At 38.3% G+C, this 26,733-nt stretch overlaps 1 protein-coding gene across 1 annotated transcript in view; it reads right to left on the reverse strand.

The window, feature by feature from the left end:
* Positions 1–26,733, reverse strand: part of VPS13B (vacuolar protein sorting 13 homolog B) — a 429,435-nt gene that overhangs the window by 15,398 nt on the left and 387,304 nt on the right. Inside the window, exons 44-58 of the mRNA XM_058820123.1 lie at positions 21,939–22,094; positions 20,354–20,617; positions 20,123–20,206; positions 19,782–19,957; positions 19,137–19,307; positions 18,265–18,466; positions 17,087–17,275; positions 16,494–16,640; positions 15,013–15,287; positions 13,228–13,355; positions 12,417–12,616; positions 9,808–9,926; positions 7,892–8,706; positions 3,485–3,661; positions 2,346–2,516 (exon numbers count right to left, since the gene is read on the reverse strand). Coding sequence (XP_058676106.1) covers positions 2,346–2,516; positions 3,485–3,661; positions 7,892–8,706; positions 9,808–9,926; positions 12,417–12,616; positions 13,228–13,355; positions 15,013–15,287; positions 16,494–16,640; positions 17,087–17,275; positions 18,265–18,466; positions 19,137–19,307; positions 19,782–19,957; positions 20,123–20,206; positions 20,354–20,617; positions 21,939–22,094 — 3,274 coding nt within the window. The remainder of the gene's footprint in view (positions 1–2,345; positions 2,517–3,484; positions 3,662–7,891; positions 8,707–9,807; positions 9,927–12,416; positions 12,617–13,227; positions 13,356–15,012; positions 15,288–16,493; positions 16,641–17,086; positions 17,276–18,264; positions 18,467–19,136; positions 19,308–19,781; positions 19,958–20,122; positions 20,207–20,353; positions 20,618–21,938; positions 22,095–26,733) is intronic.

Here is a 26,733-nt window from a genome sequence, read left to right on the forward strand (position 1 = left end):
GAAGACTAACATGACTTCACCTAGGCACAAAATCTACATTTGCCATTGTTTTAGCTGCCTGCATGGGTCAGACGGCTTACAACACGAGTGTGCTGTGACCATCGTAGCAATCTCCTTCACACTCTTCAACTTTACAATTAGAAAGTCACAGAAATTACGGCTTCAAATAGTCGTGCTCTCTGCATTTCTGTGCTCATCAAGCTTTTCATCCTTGCAAAGGAAAAAAACTGCAGCTTCACTTTGTTGTGTATAAATAAACGTAAGTGTTTTTAGAGTAAGCATGTTCACGTTTATTCTGTATGCGCTGGGAAAAAAAAGCAGCACAGTGGTACCATCCCTTCAACTATGACTGTTTTTTGGTTTTTTGGGTTTTTTTTTTGGGAAGCCACAATATTCTTTACACTAAAGACAGAACAGCAGCAGCTTTCTGACATGTTTGTAGAAATTGAAACATAGGTCTATTCATAATTTAGGTCTTGACACAATTTATATGAATGCTGCTGCCTATACAGAGGAAACATGCTTTTTAAAAATAAAGTTTAATTAAAAAAACTGATACAAAGTAAGTGGAATATTTCTGATTTCTCCCTTATTGAAGTTCCATACTTGTCACATCCAGCTTTAGAGTAACTGTAGCTATTTATCTGTGTACTTCACTGACTCCACTGCTAAGAAAAGAGGGAGTTAGCAGGGAGCGATCGCTAAACAATAACAGCGGGAATAATAACAAGACCCTAGCTTGTGGAGGAGCACTGTTTAAATGCTAATATGAAGCTCTAGGTTTCTAACATGAAGTCTGATTTCTTAGGAAATCAGGGACACTGGAATTCTAGCTCTATTATTTGTTTTGCTTTTAACTCGGGTGTACTGCTGCAAACCACGGAATCCTTGTGTGCGGGGAGGTGCAGGAATGGCGTATTTGTGCATGTATGTGAGGAGTTCCCAGCTTTCCTGAACAGCAAAAAACTTTGCCTTGATACAGCCAAAGCTACAAAGTTTTGCTCTTTACTTCAGGCTGTACAGCTGATGTTTTTAGCTCTGAAGGGCTCTGGTGTGTCAGTGAAGGAGATATAGACACCATGTTACCTTGATGTTTAATTAATAATTGAGCCAAGATCACCAAGCCATTTCACCAACACATACACACCAGGCTGACACAGTGCTTCTAAAAGTATAATCTTTCATCCAGCAACTCAACCTGACTGCCCTTAGCCCAATAAAACAAGAGGGAAAAATAAAACCTCCTCCAAACTGCCTTTGATTTGCAACACCAGCAACAGCTTACTATTGGGACAGTGGCTACTAATATATGGAATTTCTCCTTTATGCACATTTCTCCCAGGACACTTGCTTGCCGGTTTACAGGCATTATCAAATGGCAGTGCTTCACATAATCTAATGTTATTGCTTAAAATAATTCCCAGCAACTTAACCCGAAGCTGTAACATTTTTACCACTTCCTCTTTGGGGCTTTCAGGGTTGCGGTTGCAAATTTAGGAGTTGTGTACACTACTGAAGATTAGGAAACAGGACAAATCCTTTCAAGCTTCAGCTCTTCTAACCTTTTGCACTGGACTGCTTTTGGTCACTTTGATCTCTAAGAGATTCATACTGTTTAATACATACTCTGCCAAACAATACAGTTCTGCATTCCTTTGCTGTGTGACAAGTCAAAGTAACCTAGAAAATCCAGCCCCTTACTGCAAAACTTCTTGCAGAGAATTTTTCCACTGTGGGTTAGTTTTCAAAATTTTAGGTGCTATTTTGAAATGGAGAGAGTAATCTTCACTTCTAACCAAACCACTTGGCTGCTTGATGAATAAAATTACACTGAATCAGGACGATCTGGGTCTCTTTGTAAAAGTAGAATTCCTCATCAAAGCTTACTTAACATCTGCATTAAGTTGAAGCGGTTTTCAAACAAACCCAAGAATCTCTGATATCTACAGTGCTGCAAAAACAAGCAGGTTCAGAAGGCAATCCTATAATTCATTGGAAAGTAAACATCAGCATGATGACGTCTTCGTGTTGAATTAGTTACAAGTCACGCTGCCCGATGCAGAATTATTCTTTTTTTCCCACTTAAATCTACATCATGTACTAGTGAAAATATTATTTCACAAAGTGCAAACCTATTCTATATCTGCAATTATTTTATCAGCAAAAATCATACACAAAAGTTAGAAAATCTTGATAAACAGTATCTAATATACATACTGTGAGGCTTTTTCACAAGAAGACACTAAACCCCCAGTATTTGAAATTATAAATCACAGTTACAAAAGGCTAGTGAGCAGATTACAAAACAGTATTATCACTTAACTTGATATTTAATAGTACATTACCTAGAAGGCTAATGCCTAAACGAGAGAGCCCCTGTCTCAGTCCTTCTCCCAGGCTCTCTGGAAGCTGCCTTCTCCATTCTTCTTGCCTGTTGTAATGCTCCTCATCCAGTGACAGCCTATCCATATTCCGAGCAAGACTTGTTGCCAGATTGGTAATTGACGTCAGTGTACCTAAATGCATGGAGATATACATTTGGGTCTGGATCAAAATGCTTTAATTTAAACCACGGAGACATTGTATGCCTCACTGCAATGCTGAGCTTATGAGCAGAGCAGCAAGTCAAGTGAACAGTCACCCATGTGTAACATGCTTTACTATTTGTTAAGCATCACCATGCTGCTGCTATGGCCCGTGTCACGCCTTTTACATTAGCCTGCTCCAGGTTTGCCTGGTCGGTGGGAACAGAAACTCATCTGAACATCCTTCTCCAGTTCTCTGACTTGTGGAAGGCCAATCTAAATGGAGAGGGGGGTGATGGAAAGGTAAACAAATATTTACAGAAGGAGCCGTGAGGCCGAGACCTGCGGGAGGCAGGAGCGGGGGCTCGGAGCCGGGGCAGGCGCTGTGTCTGTGCAGCAGCTGGAGCCACGCGATGGCACTGTTTGTACAGGCTTTGCAAGGGAAAAGCTCCTCCTGTTCCATGGCAGGCCAGCCCCACTGTCAAATCCCATCCATGGACTCACACAGTTATGGCAACTGTATCTACTTCTTTTTTTTTTTTTTTTTAATAATAAATATGATGAGGTGGCCGAGTGTTGAATTTCTGAGGGCAAGCAGAAGTGCAGAACACCTTTATAATTCTGCAGTTATCACATGAAATACTTGCTGAGTGAATATCTATTTCCCACTGGGAGGTTTAAAATTCTGAAGTTTCTGAAACATTCTCATGCACTGCAGTAAAGTGGTGATCTGTTTAGTACATGAGACATTGCATGTGAGCTTGTTATATACACTCTTAGCTTAGCTAAACAGGAGTTGTTTGGTTTTTGAGCCCTGGTACCCCGAATTTCAACTAGCACAGAGCAGCACAAGACAAGGCAGAGCCAGGAGACTGAAGGATGGACAGATTTTGCTGCTTAAAAGTTTAACAATGCATGACAACAAAGCTGCGGTTGGAGTAATAAAGTGAAAGCTCTACCTTTGGAAATGTGTTTTACAAATGATGTTGTTCCTCTGGAAACTCCACTGACAAACGCTCCTGGGCCTCTGGTCAGTCCTTCATAGGGGAGCCTAAAGAAATCAGCTATGCCATTCCCTATGCTTCTCACCAGACTAGCTGGGCTTCCAAGAATTTCCAACGATCCAACAACCCAGCCTGTGTGGAGAAACAAGACACATGTTACAGCTGCAAAAACTGCAGAAGCAGCAGTTGTGAAAAGGTTATTCCTTAATTATCTTTTTCACACTAGAATTCAATGCATTATGAACTTCCTTTGAGCAAAACACAGGAAATAACTCATCCACTATGAATTCAGAAATGGCAATGTTTCATACTTCGTAAATCAAAGAAATCCTTTTGGCAAACTCACAAATAGCTTTAGAATTACTTCCTTCCAGGAGCTTCCCGTATTTCTGCTAAAAGTGTGTGAGGGAGGCAGATGCAAGAGCCTCACAGCTACAGAGGAATGGACTGCAAGCTCAGATGCTTGGGTTGGTTTTAGACACTATAAGGCAGCATTGTGATTTCACATCCTTATGTGATAGAATTGTGACAGGGAGTTTACACTGATACAATGTACTGCTTTACGGGAGTGTGCAGGTCAATTGCTTGATGGAGTGTTAGGAAAAGGGATGCAGATTTTTGACAAGTGCTTAAGAAGTTATTTTAAATCCACCCCAACCCTTCCAAGCTGATCATTTTCTTTCAGAGCGCAGTGAAAGCCAGACAAATGTCTTCTGCTCAGTACAGTTGTGTAAACAGCAATGACATCTACATGCTGATTAGGTTACTCATAGGGGAGTATTCCTTATGCATATCCCAGGAGAAGTATCTGCAGATCTGGTTTCCTATATAAACGCAGGGTTGCCAGCAGCTTGCTGGATGGCTGAGCACGCAGCAATCTGTTGCTGGAAAGCTATTTGCAGGTCTTGTCTTTCTCAGGCTGGTAGGCAGCAGATTTATTAGGGAAACAGTGCTGCATAACTCTTTTTTTGGCAGCCCAGAGAGAGCAATTCAGAAATGGCAATAAATGTGAAACAGGAACTGTTTGGTCTTTGAGCCCTGGTACCACGAATGTCAGCTGGCACTGTCAGAGTGCACAAGGTGTGACAGGGCCAGGAGACTGAAGCATGGACAGACTGGCCTCCTGCTCTCCCATGAGGGCCCTTGATCTGTGCTCTGCCCTCCTCATTCCCATCTCATCATTGAAAACTCCTGCTATCCAGATGCTTTTCTTGTTTTCTTTTAACCCCTCCCAGTCATTCCTGTGGAAGGCTGAATCATGAAACCAAACAGAAGAGAAAAGGTTACTCATATGAAATGAATTAATCTCATACTATCATTCTAAGCTCCTGGAAAGTCTATTATTCTTGTTGAATCTGTCCCACATTTCAGCTCTGGCAGGTTGAGAACTCCAGTACTTGTCATGAAAAGCAGGAACCAGAGTGGACATAAGAGAGAGGGTGGGATGGACTACAAAAACAAAACCCAAGTGCTACTGGCAATGCAGTGAACAAGAGGAGCAACACACATTGTGGCCCTGCTGTCCTGGAAAGGAGCATCCCCTGGCAGTCCCTTCCTGCCAGGACCATGGGAAGCCAGAACTCCACGTTGGGTCTGCAATTCCCTCACTGCAGCATTTTTAATAAATTATCTTTGCCACTGTGTGAAGTGCTGAAAGGCTGGAGGGGTGGGGGAGGTGTGTATAGATGGGAGAGATGTTCTTTCTGCTTTTTCTGATATTATTGCAATAATTCCTTACAGCCTTTTCTTCCTCCCAGATATTCTTGACATTCCTTGTCCTACATGGTGGTGTGATGGCAAGTGGCTACAGGACACTGCAGCTTAGTGCCTTGGTGCCCTGCAACATCCCCAGCAGGCACCACCAGCCTGGGACATGGGGGACTCCAACTCCACTCTCCTGCTGGGCCAGCCAGCATTTCAGCAATGTAAAACAGAAAAAAACCAGGAATGAAAACAGTTAAACACAAAACTGAGGGGTTGCCTGGTACACCAGGGATGTCTTGTTGTAATCTGTCCCTGCCTCTCAGGTTTGAGAAGCTCTGGGTGGATCATGCTCACCCTGGGAAAGTGTATGGGAATAATGTACAACCTGCAGCAAGGGTGACTCTCCTTGGCCAATGCTCAGAGCAAACCCAATGGCTCCTCACTGCCAGCTTGGATCACCCAACCCAGGGAAGAAGGCCTGGGATTAAGTCAGGAATAGGAGAATGAGGAACCAGGAACAACCCTTCAATTCACAAGCTCTGTGTGGCATTTTACTTTGTAGAATACAGTATCATGTCAGGTTACCATTTCCCACTTATGCAGAGTAATTGTATCCACTAACATGAAATGAATATCACTGTATTAGCAGAGAGCCACTGAATTTTCTTTATAGAATTCTAGGGTTAGATGTTGTACCAATGATATTTTTGAATATAATTTTATTCACTTTCATACAGGGGACAACTTAATTAGAAAATAATAGGAGATTTCCATTGCAGGTTTGGCTGATTTGGGATAAGCAATGCTAATCAGCATATTTGAACAGAGTTCTCCAGTCCCACCCATGGCTTTAATAGATTCTGACCACTCCTTTGCAACACAGAGGGCAACCTGATGCACCCCCTTCAGCAAGCTTTGGGGCAAATCCTGCTCCCTCCCACAGGTCAGCAGTGGTCCTGCACACAGCTAAGGGCCAAAGAGTGCATATCCCTGAGTATAAGGTATGGCTGTAAGGGCAGGCTGGCTATGCAGATACCACCACTGATTTATGCATGAGCAGAAGGGGGTTGAACAACCCCTATTCCAGATTAATGTAGTTAAAATGCAGGAGCACAAGGTCCTCTTCCATAAGAGACCAACTGTGCTAATGGTGAGAAAAAACTCAGGGTTTGCAGATCATATAAAGCTTTTTGCTTGATTTTTTCCTTCCTTTTTTTACTTTGTTGACACAGTCAGCTCTTTTGACAAGTGTCACAAAGTCTTCAGTATAAACCATTTTCATTGCTAAACCAAACATTAATCAGCACAATTCACCATTTTAATCATGGTGACACCTTTCAAACAATACATTTTAGTTTTAGTACTTTCAGTGGGAGTTAAGTATATATGCATATGTATTTTCCTGAAGAGAAGTTCCACCAAAGCAAACTTCAGTTCTTAATACTTAAATCTGCTTGATTTCAGACACATCACTGATCCCAGAGCAAGTGATGGGGGAGAAGCATTTACACTGTGGACCATATTTGGCCACAGTTTCACTCTTAATTACCAAGCAACTAGATCTGCCCTTCTGTACTATGAGATTTAACTACACAACAAATCCAAACAAGTAGCAGAAAGAAAAAAACATGGAAATTTTACAAGCATAATATTGCAAGAAAATAATGAACTGGCACACTGTTCTGGTGCACAACTGTGCACACTGTTGTCACAATCAGCAGTGCAAGTCAGGCATGCACACAGTGAAACACAATGTCAGCATCTATAAATAGATTAAATGCACGTGTACAGTTTGAAAAGGGTGCACAGAAATGTCAGGTTGCAGCTATGCTTCCAGTCCAAATGGAAGCATTAGGATCTCAGAAAATCTGACTATTAGTATGGCAGGAAAATAAATCCCATGTTTCAGTGTGGAATATGTTACTTCTGTGTGATCATGGACGAGTTTTCTGTCTCAGGCACAAATCTTGTGCTGCACCAAGACTCATCAGGGACCAGATTTCATTACTTCTACATTAGTATTTATGGAAAACAAAATGTACCTGATAACTTAAAAAGACTAACTGCTTGCTATTGATCCTATATAGGAAAAAGTTACTAACAGCAAAATTCATAGTTCTTGGATCAAAGGATAACAAACATCTGTGTGCCAGTTTAGATTGAAGGCTGTATGAAGAAAGACAGATTCCTAATCATAAACTGCAGCCAAAAGGAGTTTTAACAACAAAACAACATTCAGGCCTATAATTTACTTCTGAAGGCAGAGCAACATGCTGAATAATTTGATTAAACGGTGTTTTGGTGAGTTTATGTAAGGAATGTGGGTTGATTCTGACTAGTGCTATAATAAAAATGACAAAACCTAAGCCAGCTAGAACACATTTTAACGCTGTTTTAAAGGTTTCAGGTGGCTCAAGCCTTCAGGTGGCTGGCTAATGTTTAGCACAATGTTGCAAATCTTCACTGGTGTCTGCTCAGCTATTTTATTTCCCTTCTGTTGCATGACAGGACCTGAATGGTGTCTGAAAGTATGGTTATCAAACAGTGTCTAAGGAGAACAAAAAGTGTACTGCTAACATCCAGGGTACTCATCTTGAGCCACAGCCACAGAATCCTGGTAGCCAAGGAAAATGTTGCTCGTTAAGGAAAAGCACTGACCTGCTCTGAAAAGGGCTCCAGCAGCATAATGCATGGCCAGGGCGTGCACAAGCTGCCTGGCTGTGGTGAAGATGGGTCCTCGCTCAAACACAGAGAAGGAGAGAGGGGTGTGGTCTGAGGCTATATACAGTTTCAATGAAGCATGAATACTGACAAGGAGATTAACAGGTTGTATTTTTAATCTTCTGAGCTTCACTGGCTTGACTAAAGCTCTTGCGTGCTCTCTCACTTGTTCAGACACCATCAGCATAGTATCTGAAGCACTGATGGATTTACAAGCAGTTTTGTTTTCTGGAAGATATGTATCAAACAAAGTCTTGATGTAGTAAACAAAGGTGTCTTCCACATACAGCCTAGCTGGTTTGAGCTCAAAGCTGAAGTCATTCACGTGAAACATGGAATTCTCTTCCTTGGAAAAAGCAATGCAGAGTTTAATAAAGCAGTTTTCCTTATAGCTTCCCAAATCTTTGTTACAAACAATGAGGTTGTTCATTCTTGACCACTGCGTGGTTTCAGTTTTCTCTTCTTGGCACAGCAGGACTGCAAAATGGAAATTTGATTTGTTGTACAACTGATTGTCCAGTTGCAAGTCTTCACAATACACTTGGAGACTATGAAACTGTGGGAGGCCTTCCACAGAGTCCTGCTGGAACTCCTGTGACAGGGAGCTGGGGGCTGGGGCCATGTAGAGGAAAACATTGTCTGCTGTGAGACGCAGGAGCTCAGATGACACTTTGTGGTTTGTAATATCATCAAATGCAGCAAGACTCAACTGAGCGATGAACATTTTCAGTGACAGGATCTGCTCTTGACTTCTAGACAGGAGGGAAAAGAAGTTTTATTAGTTCCTGTCTTTTGAGCTCACCTGGCATCTTGCTTGCTCTATAATATGTGGGAAACTCATTGTGCAAGTCCTGCTAACATTACTGGGATTTGGCAACCTTAATCACCACAGTGACTACCACCCAGGAGGTCTTCTAAGAAAGAGGACAGTATATACCTATACCAGGGTTGTCTTTTTTATCATTCAACAGGATAGTTTGGATAGGAACATCTCTATCTACACAGTAATTCCCTATTATATTTTACAGAAACAGATATTAAAACACACCACAGATACAATTTTCTGAAGCTTCATGTACAGCCTCAGATGTTTCACTGAAGGTACTATTACAATCATTTCACATCACACACAGTGAGTGCCCTCCAATGAAGCCACTGCAGTATTTCTGTACTGATGGCATTGAGGGCCTCTCCCTGCAATGTAAACTGCCCATTGCCAAGTTTAACCAGCAAATGGACTATCAGGTACCAGCTGCTTGGGGATTAATACTTAATACAATGCAAATAAAAAAAGTACAACAAATTCCACTCTAATTGTAACAGGATTGCTGGAGGCCAAACATTTTGCAGAAATAAGTAGCATTATCATTGCACTTGAATGAAGCTGAGGACCAGATTGTGGTGTACGATGGAAGTGGGGAAATCTTCTAAAGAAGGGTGTTATAATCAAGCATGATTAATTACTAACTGTAAGGCTATTTCTACAGCTCTTGCATACTAAATCTTTGGGAGCTTGTAAGATTACAGATGGCAGGACTTGGCTAAACAAATTTTAAACTGATGAACACACTCAAAATTAATTACTATGGAAAAGGTATTTTTTTTTAAATTAACAACTCAGGTCCTCCTTTTGTACCAGTCATCTAATGTTTACCCTAAAGTGATATGACTTTTGATGTCAGACTTTTTAACTGTGATATACAAAGCCATATGGTGTAAACATATGCTACAGAACATGCAGCAGTATTAAACAAAACAAACAGTTAGGTTAAAGTTTCTAAGTCAGTTAACACTTAGAAAGCTGACTGAGCTCCCAGCAATGCTTTTAATAATCTTTTATGTGCTTCATGTACCTGTTGAGGTTGATACCATCAGGTCCTGCTCTTCCCTCTGGGGCCAAGGTTATGACTATTGTTCCACAGTGATGGGTGATGTCCACATAAACACAGCCAAAGCCAGTTAAGAACACAATCTAAAAGAGAGGGTTAAAAACACATGGAATGTAAACAAAATCAATATTTTTAATGTCATAAATGAATTTAATGTTATTAATGCCTTCTGGTTGAGTTCTTTTATTCAAATCAGGATACTATTTAGGAAAAAAGTCAGATTTCAGTGATTCAGAAAATAACTGCTCTGATGCTTTAAATATTTCAGTTATTCAGGGAGATGAAATTTGCATCTCATCATTCAACTGCATAAGTGAATACATTTTAATAAGACACTTCTCCAGAAAGAAAACAAGATGTGCTGGGGAGGGTGGAGTTTATATGAGAAGAATAAAGAGGAAATTTTAATTTGTGATTTTGGATCAAACAGATAGGTATTTTCCTGGAGCTCTAAAAAATGCCACTTTCTCCTCTAGAAAACAAATCCTAAACTAGCATTGTGTTGCTATGCCCTAGCTCAGAGCTGGGTGGATGAATGGCTGATAGCATCATCTAAAACACATGAAGACTGAAAAGTAATTAACATTTTGGATCCATGAAAACTTGCATTAGCAACTCAAGACTGAAAACATTATTAAGCCATTTAAACTGGTTTGTGAGAACACCTTCACAGGCAAGATGCCAGCATGAGAAAATGGCAAAAATCTATTGGAAAGCATAAAACAACTAAAAAGGCGGGGAAAATGAGAATTTGACAACAGGTTTATGTCTTGCTTACAGGTGTACAAACTTTCATTCTGGACAAGTTGTCTTTAGGAATATCCTACTTAGAGAAGTGATGTACTGCTTTTGGAGCTTAATTCTGCAATATTTCCAAGTTTTGTGTTTCTCCAGAACACAAAAGATTAAGATCTTTTAAAGGTTTGGAAAATTCACAGCAGCCCTTGTTAGAGCAAGCTGGCTTCTCTTTTCTTGTAAGGATACTATCAAGACAACTGTTTACCAGATTGCAATGACAGAAGCTGTAATATAATAGAACGCAAATTGGAGAAATAACACAAAGATATTGGGCTAGCACAGGTAAAACAAACAGCTACTTGTCTTGAAGAATCTTTACTGCTGTTAAGAAGTCACCAGAAGCAAAAACAATTGCAAGTTTAGTAGGATCAGCACTTAAACTGATTGTTAGGCTATTCATAATAACCTTGTACAGACAATTAAATTTCATTAATAAAATTTCTTATTCTTCTGACAATTAAATATAAGAAAATTTCTACTTTTGACATGTCAGTTTTAATCCTTTGCTTGTCTGGAAGAGATTCACAGTCTTACATGGAATTGGAGAAAAAAGGACATGTACAGAATTTTCAAAACTCTAATTATTCTTAAAAAACCTCCACTGATCTTGAAGACTGGTCATTTTAAATTCCAATTTCAGATGATTCTGATGATAAATACTTCAATATTTATTAAGGTATTAGTTTTAGGTAATTTTAAATTTACTTTCTAATAGAAAAAGAAGTATCTATCTGTGATCACATAGAAAAAATACAAATTACTTAAGATCCTTTAAATCCCAGTTATTTCACAACCTGAACTGAACTGTATGTGACACTATTAGTATATTACTTATTCACTTATTTTTGTAGTTTTCAAAGAGAAAGACAGAAATCCTGGGAAAATTTTCAACATGTACATCCTAAAACTTCAATAACAGAAGGCTGTACTTTTTTGGAGAGCTGTTCAAGTAGACAATGACCCCCAAATGTTGTCTTAGCATCTAATTCCTTCTAGAAGCCAGATACTTATAAAGAACCCTGGTCTGGCATAACATTAATGACGGAAATTCGAAACCCTGCATTGCTTGACTGGCTTGCTGAATGGAACTGAACTACTTGCTATATAACATAACACTCAATAATCAAGAGCATTTTGTGATTTGTGCCCAGGGAAAACATCTGAAACTAGTATTTCTTTCAAAGAGCCAAGCAGTTTATGTTGATTCCATGTAAACTAATGACTTCAAAGATGGAAAATGTTCCCATCAAAAAGAATTACTCCAGTCAAGGAAGCTTTCATTTACCTCAAGATCCAGAGAAAAATAACAGAAGGCAAGAAAAGGGAGGGGTTGTTTTGTTTTAGAAAGACATGAGTAGCTTCTGTAAAGACACAGTGGGAGAATGACTGTGACAATTCCTACAAGATATTAAGATAATTATCCTGTGATAATTAGGTCACCAAATTTTCCTGGATCCTGTGGCATTCTTTGCTTACAGAGTCCAGAGATTTTCAAGACTGATTTTTCTAGGCAACACCAGGTTGATTAAAAAGTGAAAAAAAAAAGCCTCTACGTTCAATTTATCTATTTTAAAAAAGAGACAGTAAAGAAGATAATCTGCGCTCTAAAACTTCCACAGGAAGGGGCTTAGCTAGGCAGGAGAGTTCCCAGGAGATAAATAAAACCTCTTAAACCAACAGAAAAGATACATTTATTGCAGAGGAACAATGCACTGTGCAGGTCAGAAAGACAACCATTTATGGTGCGAATTAGGAAGCAATGTATAATGATTTACTTGTGTTCCTTGGTGGTTGATGTCCACAACATCACTCCATTCATTTACTGATTCATCAGATGACACCACTTTCAGGAGAATACTGGGCAATAAATCTCTTGTTTTGCAGTCTGGATAGTTGGAGATTTGATGGTAAAGTTCATGATGAACTGAACATTCAGCTGGAATCTTTCTACAGAAAACTTCAAACTTGGGTGTATCTGAAATGTTATAAAATATACAAGATCAGAGCCTTCTAAAACCTATATGAAATCAAAACTCATCTATGCCTGCACAAAAAAGAAAGTTTCTGTCTGAAATATTCCTAATAAATAAAATTATTTTGCTTTTCTATCACTTGCTTTTCTATCACTTAGAGTATTATATGTTTGGGTTTTTTCCTTTTCTCTTTCTATTTAATAAAATTCCACAGAAATAATATTCCACTGATCATTACATTAACTTAATCTAACCAGACTTTTGACAATATATTTTGTTACATTTGCAAATCTGAGAGAATAGAAATGTTCCATGGGATTGAATTGATGTCAGCAAAACTCTACTGCCTATAGATTTCCTACAGCTGGGTCACCTTGACAGCTGGAAGCAGGGAGACCCAAAAGCCCAGAGACAAATATTTAAGTTCACACTCCTGACCTCACAATTAGCTCCAACAGCTTCCAGAGTCTCTCACTTTGAGGCAGACCTTCATGAGGGCATCAAGTTCTTGGTATAACCCAAACACCCACTGAACTCCATTTTGGACTGGAGATACAGTAAGATATATTATACTACAACAGTGCACTGTTTCTAATTATGGCATTGTACCTACCTTTGAAATTCTCTTTTAAAAGCAATGGAATGGAGCACCTATTGTGGATGATGATACGAGGACTAGGATCTTCTGTAAGTGTTAGGTACGTCACGCCAAGATGCTCTTGGTAAATCAGTGCTATAGCTCTAAAACAAAAGCAGATATTTTGGATTATGCCTGTTTTGGGTGAAATCTTTACATATTATTACCCTGAACAATTAAAAACATTCAAAGATTCTTTATCATCAAGTTCCAAGTCCATAGATATTTATCTACATCAAATAAGTACGTCTCCAACAGAAAAACACATGGAAACAGCCTAAAAAACATGAGAGAAGAAATTGCTTCATGGAGAGTACTCATGAGTTAAACTGAACATGTGTGTCTACAAGATGAGAGCCCTAGCCTGCAGAGATTTATATTAAATTAAAAACATGAGATTGTAGGTCCAAATTTCCAACATATATCTTTCGAATTTTCCAGAAGAATTTGCATGGATACTTCTCTGGTACACATGAAAGGTACTTGAACAAATCTAACTGACTGCTCCCCTGGAGTGATCCACAATGCTATTGCTTTTAAATGTTACTGTTATGGATCCTCACTACATCGATTTCCAAAATGAATTTAGTTCTACTCATTAGCTATATAAAATATCTTCATGCATAAACATACATTCTTTTTTTTTTCTCTTGAGCAAATTTATCGGCTATTGCTAAAAACCCTTAACCTCATGGTGCTACTAAAAAATACAAAGACTGAAAATCTGATTAGGAATATGGGATTCTCTTGTGGCAGAATGATAACGAATCCTTCCCTTATTGTTTCCATTAATTTTTTTAAAATCTGAAGTCTATGTGAGTATCTTTAGTATCCAAAATGACACCTCTTGGACTCTGCAGAGGAACTGTGTGAGGGTTTGAATAATATCACTAATCAATATAGTGATAATATTATATTCAATATAATAATATATTGGATATATATTATATTAAATATTATTATATTTAATATAATATTATCACTATATTGAATAGTGATATTATATTATATAATAATAATATAATATTGAATATAATAATATATTCAATATAATAATATATTGAATAATAAGAACTTCAGGGAAGAGAAAGATCACATCTCTGGTAATATATACTGATGTAGCTTCTCTAATTTCAGCAGATTGTTTCTTGCTTGTACCAGTATAAGCGTGAATGGATTCATATATCATGTTTAAGAAATTAAGCTGCTCATCTGACAAGTCACTGGATTGCTATTTTTAACTAGCTGGTTCTGTAAGTTTGTAAATAAGAATAAGAATGTACAACTGCACAGTTCAAGTTTTAAAACTTGAAATTTTTCCTTGCTGTAATCTCAAAATAGTTTCATCCCTTTTGTCTTTTCTTCTTTATCTTCTTATTATGCTTACAAAAATATATGTCTACCTTTTATAAACAAAATCTAAATTTTTGTATTGTATTATTACACACTGTCCTTGAACTCTTAAACTGTTGTTCACAAATTAAAAAAACACCCTAATTCCCCAATATAAGCTTTTCATGCTCTTATTTGCGTGCACAGAAAAAATATCAGGCCATATATTCTAAAAATTGTACAACTAAACCAATTACAATAAAGGCATCAAAACCATCAGAAGACAGCAATTTTTAAATTAAAGCAAGACTTGTCTTCATATATGGGGGGCATGTGTTACTTTGACTTTTGCATTACTCTCTTATGGTTTCTGACTAGCTGAGGCCTGACAGCAGCAAGCCAAGTTGGCTGTTGGAGAGTGCCCAGTACCTGGTGCAGAATCCGCCTTCGGCGCGTGCGCCCGTGGGCACCGCCACGCTCTGCCTCGCCAGCTCCGCGCTCACCACGGCCGGGAGGCTCCACAGCTGCCGGCTGCCCGCGCTGCCCAAGGCCAGCACCAGGCGCCTGTCCCCGTCCCCCAGGGACGCCCCCGCCGCACCCGGCTCCCACAGCAGGTCCCAGCAGGGCACGGCGCTCGGCCCCTCGCCGCAGGCCGTCCCCGCCGGGCCGACGCTGAACACCGTACTGTCGGGGCAGTGGAAGTCCTGGAAATGAAAAAGGGGGTGGTAACATGGCACGCTGACTCCTAAAAGGAGGTTTATTCATGTTAATTTTGCACAGAACACTCTCAAGTAGCCAATGACCACAACTAATTAATGGTTGCACTAAGTGTGCTGCCTGAAAGGCTACTTGGCCAAATTCTGTCTTCAGGGATAGGTTTGTAGCACAGCTATCTGGGGTCCTGAGCAACCAGCTCTAGTGGAAGATGTCTCTGCCCCTGCTGAGGGGTTTGGAACTAGATGATCTTTAAGGCCTATAATTCTGTGATCTACAGTAGCACAACATAGCTCTCAGTAGCACAACATAGCTCTACCAAAATCAAGTTACATTCCTGTAACACAATTGTGTGAACAAAATCCATTCAAAATGGGTGACAAAAATAAGAATGGATTTTAGCCTCAGCATTCTCCCAATTCCCTATATTTAGACTGCTACAAAATGTGTGATGCGCAACGGTAGATACTGATGTGAAGAAAACTAAAGCAGAAGGAAAACAATACAGAAACAAGAGCTTTAAAAATTTGTTCATCTGCCAGCTCTTCTATTAAGTTGGACCCTAAGAATTCTTTCCACATATTTTACTATAAATGTAATCTCCAATAAATATGTATAAATGGTTGATTAAAAAATATTGACCATGCATACATTTTAGTTCCTGCAAGCTAGTCCTTAAATATTCTGTGAGATTATTAGAAAACTGATATTCACAATTTGATGCAGGCTATGAAACACATAAACTTTGGGCACATCTCTAGTTCTGCAGCTTTGCTCAGATAACTGGAATCTTCCCAAAAGGATAACAAAAAGTTTTCAGCCTGCCAGGCCAATATACCTCTTTTATACACAAACTCAGTAAAAATTCTGAGAACATTTTCAACAGCTACTAGGGATTACATTGCCTATTTTACTGAAATGGCCATTAGTGCCTGAACAGATGGAGAACAGGCAGAACTAATTCTGCAATGTGCAAGAATTTGCTGCTTGCACAGATTTCTGAGCACAGTTAATTACTGGAGTTGAATTTACCCAGGATTCAGTATTCTAAGTGATATAAATTACTTTATGATTATTATGTCTAAAGATTTCCAGGTTCTAACCTCTGCTATATACAGCTCATCTAAATACAGCGACTGATATAAACAACCATTTTCCACAGATGACAAACAAAACCAGTATCTACAGTGCTTTACCTCTTCTCCTGAGTGGGATTTGGAAATAAAAAGCTGTGGCCTATAATAGATTTGATATGATGTATCATTGATTATTGTTGTCTTATCTTCTATCTGTAGAATTTGTATACCTTGTCGAACCATGGAAGAAATGCAGAATTCACACAACTGTAAGATAATGAAATTGTGATGAAATGAAAATTGTGATGAAGTCACACAGAAATACAAAAGGTATTTTGATTTGGAAATGTAGCAATAGAAGTGCTGCTCTCTTTCTAATCAAAGAAATCCTCTCTATATTCATGCACTTTGTAACTGGAGCCACATCACGTACTTTCGAAGTTGCATCTGTCAATGTTATCCAAACAAGATTGAAAATTCATTAATTCTTTTTCCAGGAGATATTGTATTATTTTTATGGGTTGCACAGTATGTTTTTGGCAATCTAATTCTTTAAATTATATTTCATACATTGTTTATACTCTCTTTATGTCGGACATATATTAACATAATTAGGGAGAAGCTTTCACACTGCATACATTTGATTGTTTTATCTCCTATATGACTTTGTTTTTACATGATAAAGTTACAAATCATCATAATTTTCTTCTAACCTTTTGATGACCTGGAAAAGCACCAAGTTTAATTTCAGCTTCAACAAAACCTTCTTCATCCAATGTTACTACTTCCTCATTATCAGCATCCTTCCATTTTGGGGAGGTCACATTATGAACCAGTTTAATTGCCACTGATTTGTGCACAGTATTAGTGTTTGCCCAGTATATTCCAACCTGAAAAGCTTCCTGCAAGTGAAAAAAGGACTGATCGTCAGTGGTTCACAATTTGATACATTTCTACTACACTTCTAAATGCACTTTCCAGTAGGCAGTGAATACACTTTCCTGCCTTTCTCCCTCTGATTCTTTCTATGTGGTACAAGGATAGATGAAACCACAAGGTGGATAAGGAACTGATCCTCACAGGGAATCAAGGCTGTGGTCTACACTGAGATGTGTTACTAGGAAGACCTTTTATTTATTAACAGACATACATGGAGGGGAAAAAGATGACAGAATAAACAGGAACTATCAGATTGCTCAAATGGAATTAACAAGCTGCTGTGTCAAATCACCTTAAATATTTCAAAATTAAAGAATGTCAGAGTTATAATTAAAAAAAAAAAGTGCATGGCCAAGATATGTGGGAAGATCTGTTACACTGAATTAAGGAAGGCAAGCATTCTAAAAAAAAATCTTCCTCTATTGTAATTCATTCTGTGTCATTAATCAAATTTTCTTGGTAACATTAAAAGATATGAAATAGCATTACACAAAGTGCCCTCAAACCAAGTATGCCTTTCAGGCTGTCAATTTTGCTACTGTGGTCAACTATTTCTCAAGTGACACATTGACACAAAGTCTTTACTTGGCCTTTATAGCAACCTTCTTGGGCTGCTACCTTACAGCCATGCTGCAGATTCTTTGGCTGAACTGAGAGGAGGGGAAAGGCTGCTCATGGAATGAAGGCCTTCTTCCTACAGTGTCTTGTGGACAATTTTTAACTATGCATCTTTAGGATGTTTTTCAAACATTGCTACCAAGTATGTTGTGCTACCCACTTGGTGACTCAGTCAGTGGGGTGAATTCCCATTGTTATTGCTATACTTTATCATATGACTAACAGACAAACAGACACAGTAACTGGAAAGTGGAAAACATCTGGAGTAGTAACAATTCTTCAGAATCAGTGTGCTTAGCAGACCTGTGCCTGCTAAGGTGAATGGCATAGTTACCTCGAAGTTGGGAGGTATAATTACTTTCCCACTAGGTACTTGAAGAAGAATCTTCTCTCCTTCAAACAGCCAGAGGTCCCACTTGGACTGATTGATAAGCAAAGCCCAGGGCAGGAGTTCAATCAGCAGAGTTCTCACACAGGGTTTCCACACTGACAGCTTTACCCGCATTGGACTATCCCACTGGGAGAGCTGTTCACTGCTGTCAAGAACAAATAAGCAAAAACTTAAAGTCAAGGGAATAATGAATTCAAGATTATAAATGCTAAGATGTCTTCTTCAGAAATTTGCAAGGTTTTTCTGATTGTGAGGTAGTAAAACTTCTCTTCTTACCTTATCACTCTGGAACACATTGAGGTGCTGTCAGAAAGGTCTAGATAGGTGTAGGCTATAAAGGCATATTTTTAACTCCACAAGTTCAGCCTGAATTTAGTCAATTAATAAATGCCTTAACAAAGTTACCACTGTCATTCAGCCCTAAACCTGTGACTTTTGTAGTCATCAAATCACATTTCCTTTTTGTTTGCCCAACAACTACTTGTACAGCAACTCCTGTTTGTCTACTGAAATAAACAGCAGCTGAATAAACAACAGCCTCTAGAGCTGCAGTAAAGAAAGTGCATTCACAAAAGAATGGTTCCATTTTTAAAAAATCCATACTGATGCAATCTTCTCAGTGTAAACAAGGGCAGCCCTGAGGCTGACCTAATTTTTTTTCCCCAACTGCCACAGATTCTGCAGTTTACATGCAGGAATTATGTAACTGCTGAAAATGTATTCGACGTTCATCACATATAGTCTTCCAGAATGTGGTTTCAGTTTATTTGGAAAGGCAATGCAACGGTCATGAAGAAGGTTTAGCAAGTAATTACCTGTCTGAATCCTTCCTGTTATAAGGCCATGCAGGCTGGGGAGGACTAGCAATGCCATAGAACTCAGAGAGCACTTGGCTGACGCTGCCACCCGGATTGGATTTACTTGCTATCTGTTTAATCAGAGTCGTTGAGATAGGGACTGCACACTCGGATGGATCATCTTCTTCCCTGTTATTGAAAACAAACTCAGTCACTTGCACAAGATCAAGCATGAGCATCAACATTTTCTCTAATGAGGCTTCCAAAGTGTACTCTGCAGCAAGAACACTCTCATGGATGAATCAAGTTACGATGTCCAACAAGTTCTTGAGAATTTACTGACATGCATGGATTTGTTATCACACTGTAGTGACCCTAAAGACTCTTCAGTATTCTCAAAAGACCATTTCTAGATAATTCAAACATTTATTTTTTAAAACATAAGAATACGGACTGCTTAATTAAACAAATGCCAGTGTGCTTAGGATCGTTACACCAAATTTAATATTTCCTCCAATACAATTTCAGCTACATATGCTTATTCAGTCATATCCCCTCTGGGCATGGCACACTTTCAGAAAAAAATGCAAAAGAAGTTTAAGTGTAAGTTATTCTTTCTTTTACATAAAAATGAACCATTTTCAAGGAAAATGAGGATTTTACCTGGCTTGAAAAGTCAGGTGGTGTGTAAGATCAGGTTCTATATTTTGCAGTGCTTTCTCTTGTCCTTTCCCTGGAATCACTTGCATTTCATTCAGTCCCAGGCTTCTTTTCTCTATATGTAAGATAATAGGGTCTGGAAGATGGCTCCTTACAATGAAAAGAGGGCTGAAAACAATCTACGAAAAGAAAAAAATACACCAATTTAAAGCAATTTTATTTCAGTATTACAACGTTGAAACAAACTATTAATAAATGGTTACAGTGGGTCATTCTGACCTTAATTTATTATATGACACATAAGACTTGAACATTTAGATTTCAGAAACATTAAATGTACTCACTAATCGCTGTTGCACGTGTGAACTGGGCTCTAAAGTCAAAACTGTACACCACACATATGTAATTGAACTCTTTGAAGATGGTACCTGTTTGTAGAAAGATCAGCATTACAGTATCATTATTCAGGATATCATTCACTATTTCATTATATGAAACAGAAGTCTAAATGTGCAGTGCTCTGTTCTCTCAGCCATTTTTAATGCTCTCCTCCACATACCCATTTCTCGTCATACCTGAATGACAGTGCTGTGTTCTGTGTGTTTAGAACTTAGACATACATCTTGGGACCAGTCTTCATCTCCTGTAGATTTCACGCTCAACTCAGTGAGCTCATTGTTTTCTAGGATATATGAAGGCAATTTCTGCTTGGCTGCAAGGCAGTTGATGTGTTCTTTAACAACAGCCTGTCCATCTTGACTAATGTAATGCTGAACCACTTTCAGTTCAATACTTTCAGAAAGGTAACTACAGACTGTCTGTCTTCCACAGATTAGGATCTAAAACACACAAGAAATACAGCTCTTATGTAAACAATTGTGAAAAAAAACCCATTCAAAATTGAATTAGAGAATGAAAATCTGTAGAAGAATAATCTCCCTGCTTTAGGTTTCCCCAAGCACTGCTGAAGGCAGTGACTGGTAAAACATTATTTTTATTGGCCAAATGTATGTCCAATTTCATAGAAATCTAGGCATTAAAATGCTTGAAATATTGCAAAGGCAGTATCCATGCTTGAAAGAAACATGTATCCACTTTCCTTCCCACTGAACTCAGCAGTATGGTCCATGGCTGACAGTTCTGGTTTGGATTTTAAGAATTCTGTGATGGTCTCTGAATGTTGAGACATTTCTGAGCAGCCACAGGGATGTACTTCAGAAAGGTTTCTAGGGATACCTCACATTCCCATCACAAGCCAATGATCCAGATCTTTCACAGTATGTCTGACATTTTAAAGCTTAGAATTTCATTAAATTACTGTAACTGTTTCAGCACTTAAGGGCACACACCTAGAAAATGACGAGATTAGACTCAGCGTTGTTGCTGTCCATCATGCATGAATTGTTTACTGTAGAGATGTAGCTGAATTTTTCCAAGCTATACCAGGGAACACCATTGCATGTGTATCCCCCTGTACAACCATCATAATTCCTTTTTTCGTGAACGGGGGCATACAACACAGCTACAGCCCACCTTGTGAAATCTCAGCAGGGCTGTCAGTGACACCAGGCACTGCTCCTGTCTGGTCAGCTGTGCTGTAGTTGTGCAGTACAGCTCTGCCACATCCATGAGCTGAGCATGTTCTGTCCACCACATGCTCTGGCTTCTGCCAATGCAGGCAGAACGGCTGCAGTGTCATTACACATCTCTTTACAAAGATAGTAAAGTTATTGCACAGCAGCTGATTTTCAAATGTTAATTTGGTAATTCTTTTACTTAAAAAAATATGTAAGCCTAAATTACTACCCAGAATATATTAAGAACAGTTTCTTAAAAAAATTAAGAGAAAAATCTGTTTCTCAAGAGCTTAAAACATGTAAGAGATTATGTAACAGCACTGTCAGAATTATGAACCACGCAAAGGGATGTTTACAGGAGCATATAAAATACATGTTGGTAACTGAGCTTTTAAATGCTAAGATCGACACCAAAGTGAAGAAAAAGATTGTAAAAATTCCCCCAAATAGCCCCAAAAGACTACTATATTTATTTTTTGCAGATCCCAGTAGGAGAGAATAAATAACAAAGTGACTAATTCATGAATAGGCAACAGTTTAAATTACTCATGTTATTTTTTTCCTAACTGGATCAAATCCTTACTTGCTTCTGCACTCCACTGAGCTGCTGAACCTTGATAATAAGTGATGCTGTCCGGCCCTTGTACTGGATGGTGCGAATGAAGGTCCCTGTATTGTCCACACTGAATGGCTCAGACCACCGCCAGTTTCCCCAGCCTTCAATACAGATGTGCAACAGCTGGAAAGAAAGAAATTACGACTTCAATACATAACCGGGAAAAAAAAGTGCCTTGCAGTAGGATATAAATTCCCATGACAGAGAAATATTCTTGGTTTGAAATCTCAGCAATGCTAAGCACACCAGTTGTCTGAATGATCCATTCAGTCTGTAATTCTGTGATTTCAGACACAATCAGAAGAAGCAACAATACCATAAAATGGCTCTGAATCATGCACTTCTATAAATTACCTGCTTTAGCAGTATGTTTAACATATAGGCACACAACTGTTCACAAAAAAAAGGGCAAGTAGACTAGAGAGCATAAAACAGGAAATAAGAGATTTTCTTCACTCCCTTTGAAATTGTTCTAGAAGCCCATTCTATTACCAGCAAGGTGATATGAATGCAGCTCCATACCAGATTTTTTGCCTTCAGAATAAAACAGAAAATTACGAATACCCTTCTCTTCAAAAATAAAGAAGGACTTGTATAGCTTGCATATACGTGTCTGTTAAATGCAGAATGTGGTATATTGCTGAGAGATGGGAAACATTTCATTTCTTACACAAATGTGGTGGTAAATTCAAGCTTGACTTCATGAGAAGAAATTTAACTGCATAATTATACTCCCTATGTGATTCATTCCGGAAAAGGAGTGGCTTTTTTCCAGTTTAACTTAAATCACTTCCAGAGCAATACAGTCTTTCATCATTTGAAGAGCCTTTCATCCATTTACCCACCATACGCACTTACCTCTGTCCCATGGAGATTCTTTAAGCCAGAGTAGTGAAAATTGGTACTGTTCCATGTAGGTCAATGAAGTTACATAAATTTACACCAGCTGAAGATCTGGCTCTTTAGCTCTGTATAGATCTTTTGTGGCTGTGCAAACTTAAGGATGTGAGTTTTATATAAGGGATCAAAGCAATAAGCATTCTGGGTAAAATTTATTCTTTGCAGAGGGCCAGCACAGAGCCTAAGCATCACTTAAGTTCTTTAAAACAGTCATATGAAGGCCTTGTGGGAGTTCTCTCTTGAGGGTTGAATTTCACTCTGATTTTGGACATCTGTCATTAATTAATTTAAGTAATTGAGAACAGGATCAGGCCCAAAGATTGATTATTTACACTAGCAAAAACTGAAATTTGTAAATACTGTGCTCTTCCATGATTTGTTTCCAGAAAGGAAACAAATAGCATTCACCATGGGTCTGGTCAGTTGGACTTAGTGAAGGGCTGGATGTTGGGGTTTCCTTCACTGTTTGAAGAAACAACCACAGCAATAACTTTCAAAGATATTACAACTCAGTAGCCTGTTTGCAATTTGTGGTATCCTCAGCACAAGTTACACACAGAACAATAACATCCATTCAGTGGGTGGCTTTTGAATTTGCAAGAGTGATGACTGCTGCATTCAGATTCAAATGAGTTTTATGCTGGAAGCACAAAGGCTGATACGTGCCCGTGTGCGCAAGGACAGGCATCTGGATGTGCCCACGTGTGGGCACAGCTTTATTTTCAAGGTTATGTTGAGGGAGGCTGTACACTAAACAAACATGTCACTTAGATTCTGAAGCATTAGTTAAAGAAAAGGAAAAAGAAAACAACAACCAAAAAATCCAATTGCAGTGGCTGGAATCTGTTCAGTTTCTCACAGAGGCAGCTGGGAATAAATCTCATCACATATGAAAATTAGGAGAAAAATGAAAACTGTTTATTTTGGAGAGAACGGTAGCTGGAAATGACAGCCAAATAATGAGAAAAGGTACTTAAGTGGTCAGCCTCAGCTACAGGCCCACAAAATACTGTGTGCTCCAAAATAGACGTCATGTAAATGCCATAATTGACAATTAGTAATTACATGTAGCTACAACACTAGGATATCTCCCACCCTGTATAAACAGCTTTGCTCACCAGTTGAATGTTCCCAAGGAACATGCTGTCAGCTTTCCCTGAGCATTCAATAGCTCCCAAATGCCGCCTTACTAATTTTCTTTGTAATGATTAGTCTGCATTTAACTTCAAGATTCAGAAAGAAAAATAAAGAAGAGCTATTGGCATTTTCTTATTTAACAAACATACAATTTGCATACTGGTAAAAGCGAAGGATACGGCCTTCATAATTTACTTTAAAGATATCTAATAAATTTGTATTAATGACCTAACAGTATAAGAATTGGGTGCTGTGTAACTTTACTTTTGAGCCAAGAAACTACATTCCATGAAAACAAAAAAAGGATCTATGAATGATGATTTAATTGTGAGATTTCTGGAAAAGATGTCTACAAATAATGGCAGTGTTTTTAGTGAACTAAGTAATCAGACATTAGCATCATTTTAGCAGAAAACAGATTCACAGACTCACTCAATTTTCTAAATTGGAAGGGACTTACAAGGATCACCAAGTCTAGCTCTTAAGTGAATGGCCCATACAAGGACTGAACCCGGAACCTTGGTTTTATTTGCACCTCACTGTGACCAAACAGGTATCAAAGTGACCTGATACTAAAGATTTGCAATAATTGTCATTAACTCTTTCATTGATCAAGCTTTATGCTAATTCTAAGAATTTATTACACACTCTGTTCAAAAAAGTTCAATGAATATAGCTAGGTATGGGACATATATTAGGAGAAAAGAGAATTAATTGCATTAAGGTTCAAAAAAAGAGACTTCAAAGCATTCTAAGAAATACAATCCATTGATAAGTGAAAATTTGTAGCTTAGAGAGAATTTAAACATACTATCTATTGTATACGTGAAGATAGGCACTCATTCGTGTAAATATTTGATTTCTGCTTTTTCTGTCAGGGAAATATACCAGCAGATAACCCAGAGAGTTTTGTTTTGACTAGACTTGGATTTGTAATTCTTAGCTATTATGGATTTCTGTTTTGAGAGGAATAGAAATTACTTCAAGGAAGGCAGACTAAGATGAAACTGCTTTTACTGGAACAAATGGCTAGAAAAGCACTATCTTTAAAATAATGTCTTTATCATGCCTCTTCACAGAATGTTTCTATGTGCTCCTCAAAATTTACTTGGGTTTCAGCTAGATGTGTGAGTGAAGGCTATGATCTGAGTAAATAAAGCTGTGTGTCATATGACAAAGCATGAGGAATAAAATGGGGGACTAAAGGTGACACTAAGAATTCAGCCTGTTCAGAAAAGGCATCAATTTCCAGCTGTATAAGTAATTCAAAGCTTGAGCCTTCAAAATGCTTAGTGATGCAAATTTGATTTCTACTTTGCTTGTAGATTCACCAGATTTAGCTTGGTTTCACCAAGGTTCTTTAGACTGTATTTGTCTTCTAAGTGAAACTAGGAAAAGTTTCTTTTTGGTGGGGAACAAGGGTAATCACTATGAATTCTGAGAGTTTGGGAAGAATCAGGTGAGGACCTGCTAAATGGTGTGAGAGCAGTTGTTATTTTAAAAGATAGAAGATAGTGAAATAAAAGCTGTAATAATGCAGCAGCACAGAGGAAATGTAGCTCTGGAGATGGGAGCTGAATTCTAAGACTTGAAGCTAAAGAAATTTTTAATTGAAAAATTAAAGGAGAAGCTTGATTAGTATTTTTTACTGTGTTTTCACAATACAAGGTGGCTCTTTATTAGGATTAAGATTCACAAAAATAAAACCAACTAGTATTTGGAAAAAATAATGAATGAAATATTTATTCTGCATACCATCAGCTGCAGTGGCCACAAAAACAGCTTGAATTTCACTTTGGCTTCATTTTCTCAAGTGACCTGGGAGATCTGGCCAGTTCTATGCCATTGGCCTTTGTAGGACAGAAAGCCAGTACAGAGCATGGAAAAAGGCAACTTCCATCACCCTCATGCTGTCTAGTAGAAAAAAGGTCACATTTGGCAGATAAACTCTGACCCTGGAGGGTCCTGGAGATGTTGTGAACCTCAACATTACCTGCAAATCAGACCTGAACCTCACACCCACCCTACACACTGCAGAAAAGTCTTTTGGTTAAGGAACAGTAACCAAAATATAAATGTTCATGGATAATATTAATCCTTATCTGCCCCAGATATAATCTAGAAATTCAATTACATGTAATACAGTATGAGCATTGATTTAGAATGCAGGAACCACAAAAAAAGCAATAGCACTCTTCACACTGTGTGAACAGTATAAAATAACATACAGCTTTTTTTGCCTGATGTTCTCTAATGACCTGGGGAGGATTATGTAAAGTACAAAAGATTTTTCAGAGAACTTGTAACTTTCCTAAACAGTAAAAAGGGAAAATATCCCAATAACAACTGATATATAAATTACAGTTTCTAAGGTTTGAACCCAGACTACTGCACGTAATATTTTACATTATATAACCCAATATCTAAAAGAACAGCAACTTGGAAGTAAATAACCATGAATTGTGATCCTGCTGCAACATGCATCAAAATTCAGTTTCAGTCTTTTTTTTTGGTAGAACAAGGGGGAAGTTCTCATATAGCAAATTTGCTATTTGTAAAACTACAGTAGCCTTTAAAAAGTATGTTCATAAAATTTAGAATTTGTGTTCACAGGCACACTATTTAAAATAAGAAAAATTTTAAATATGTTCCAATGAAGGTACTAATAATGTACTAACCAGTACTAATATCTACTCAAGACTTTGTAAGTGTATAATCAAAAAAG

Source organism: Ammospiza caudacuta, chromosome 1, assembly GCF_027887145.1.
Source record: "Ammospiza caudacuta isolate bAmmCau1 chromosome 1, bAmmCau1.pri, whole genome shotgun sequence".
NCBI classification, from domain to species: domain Eukaryota; kingdom Metazoa; phylum Chordata; class Aves; order Passeriformes; family Passerellidae; genus Ammospiza; species Ammospiza caudacuta.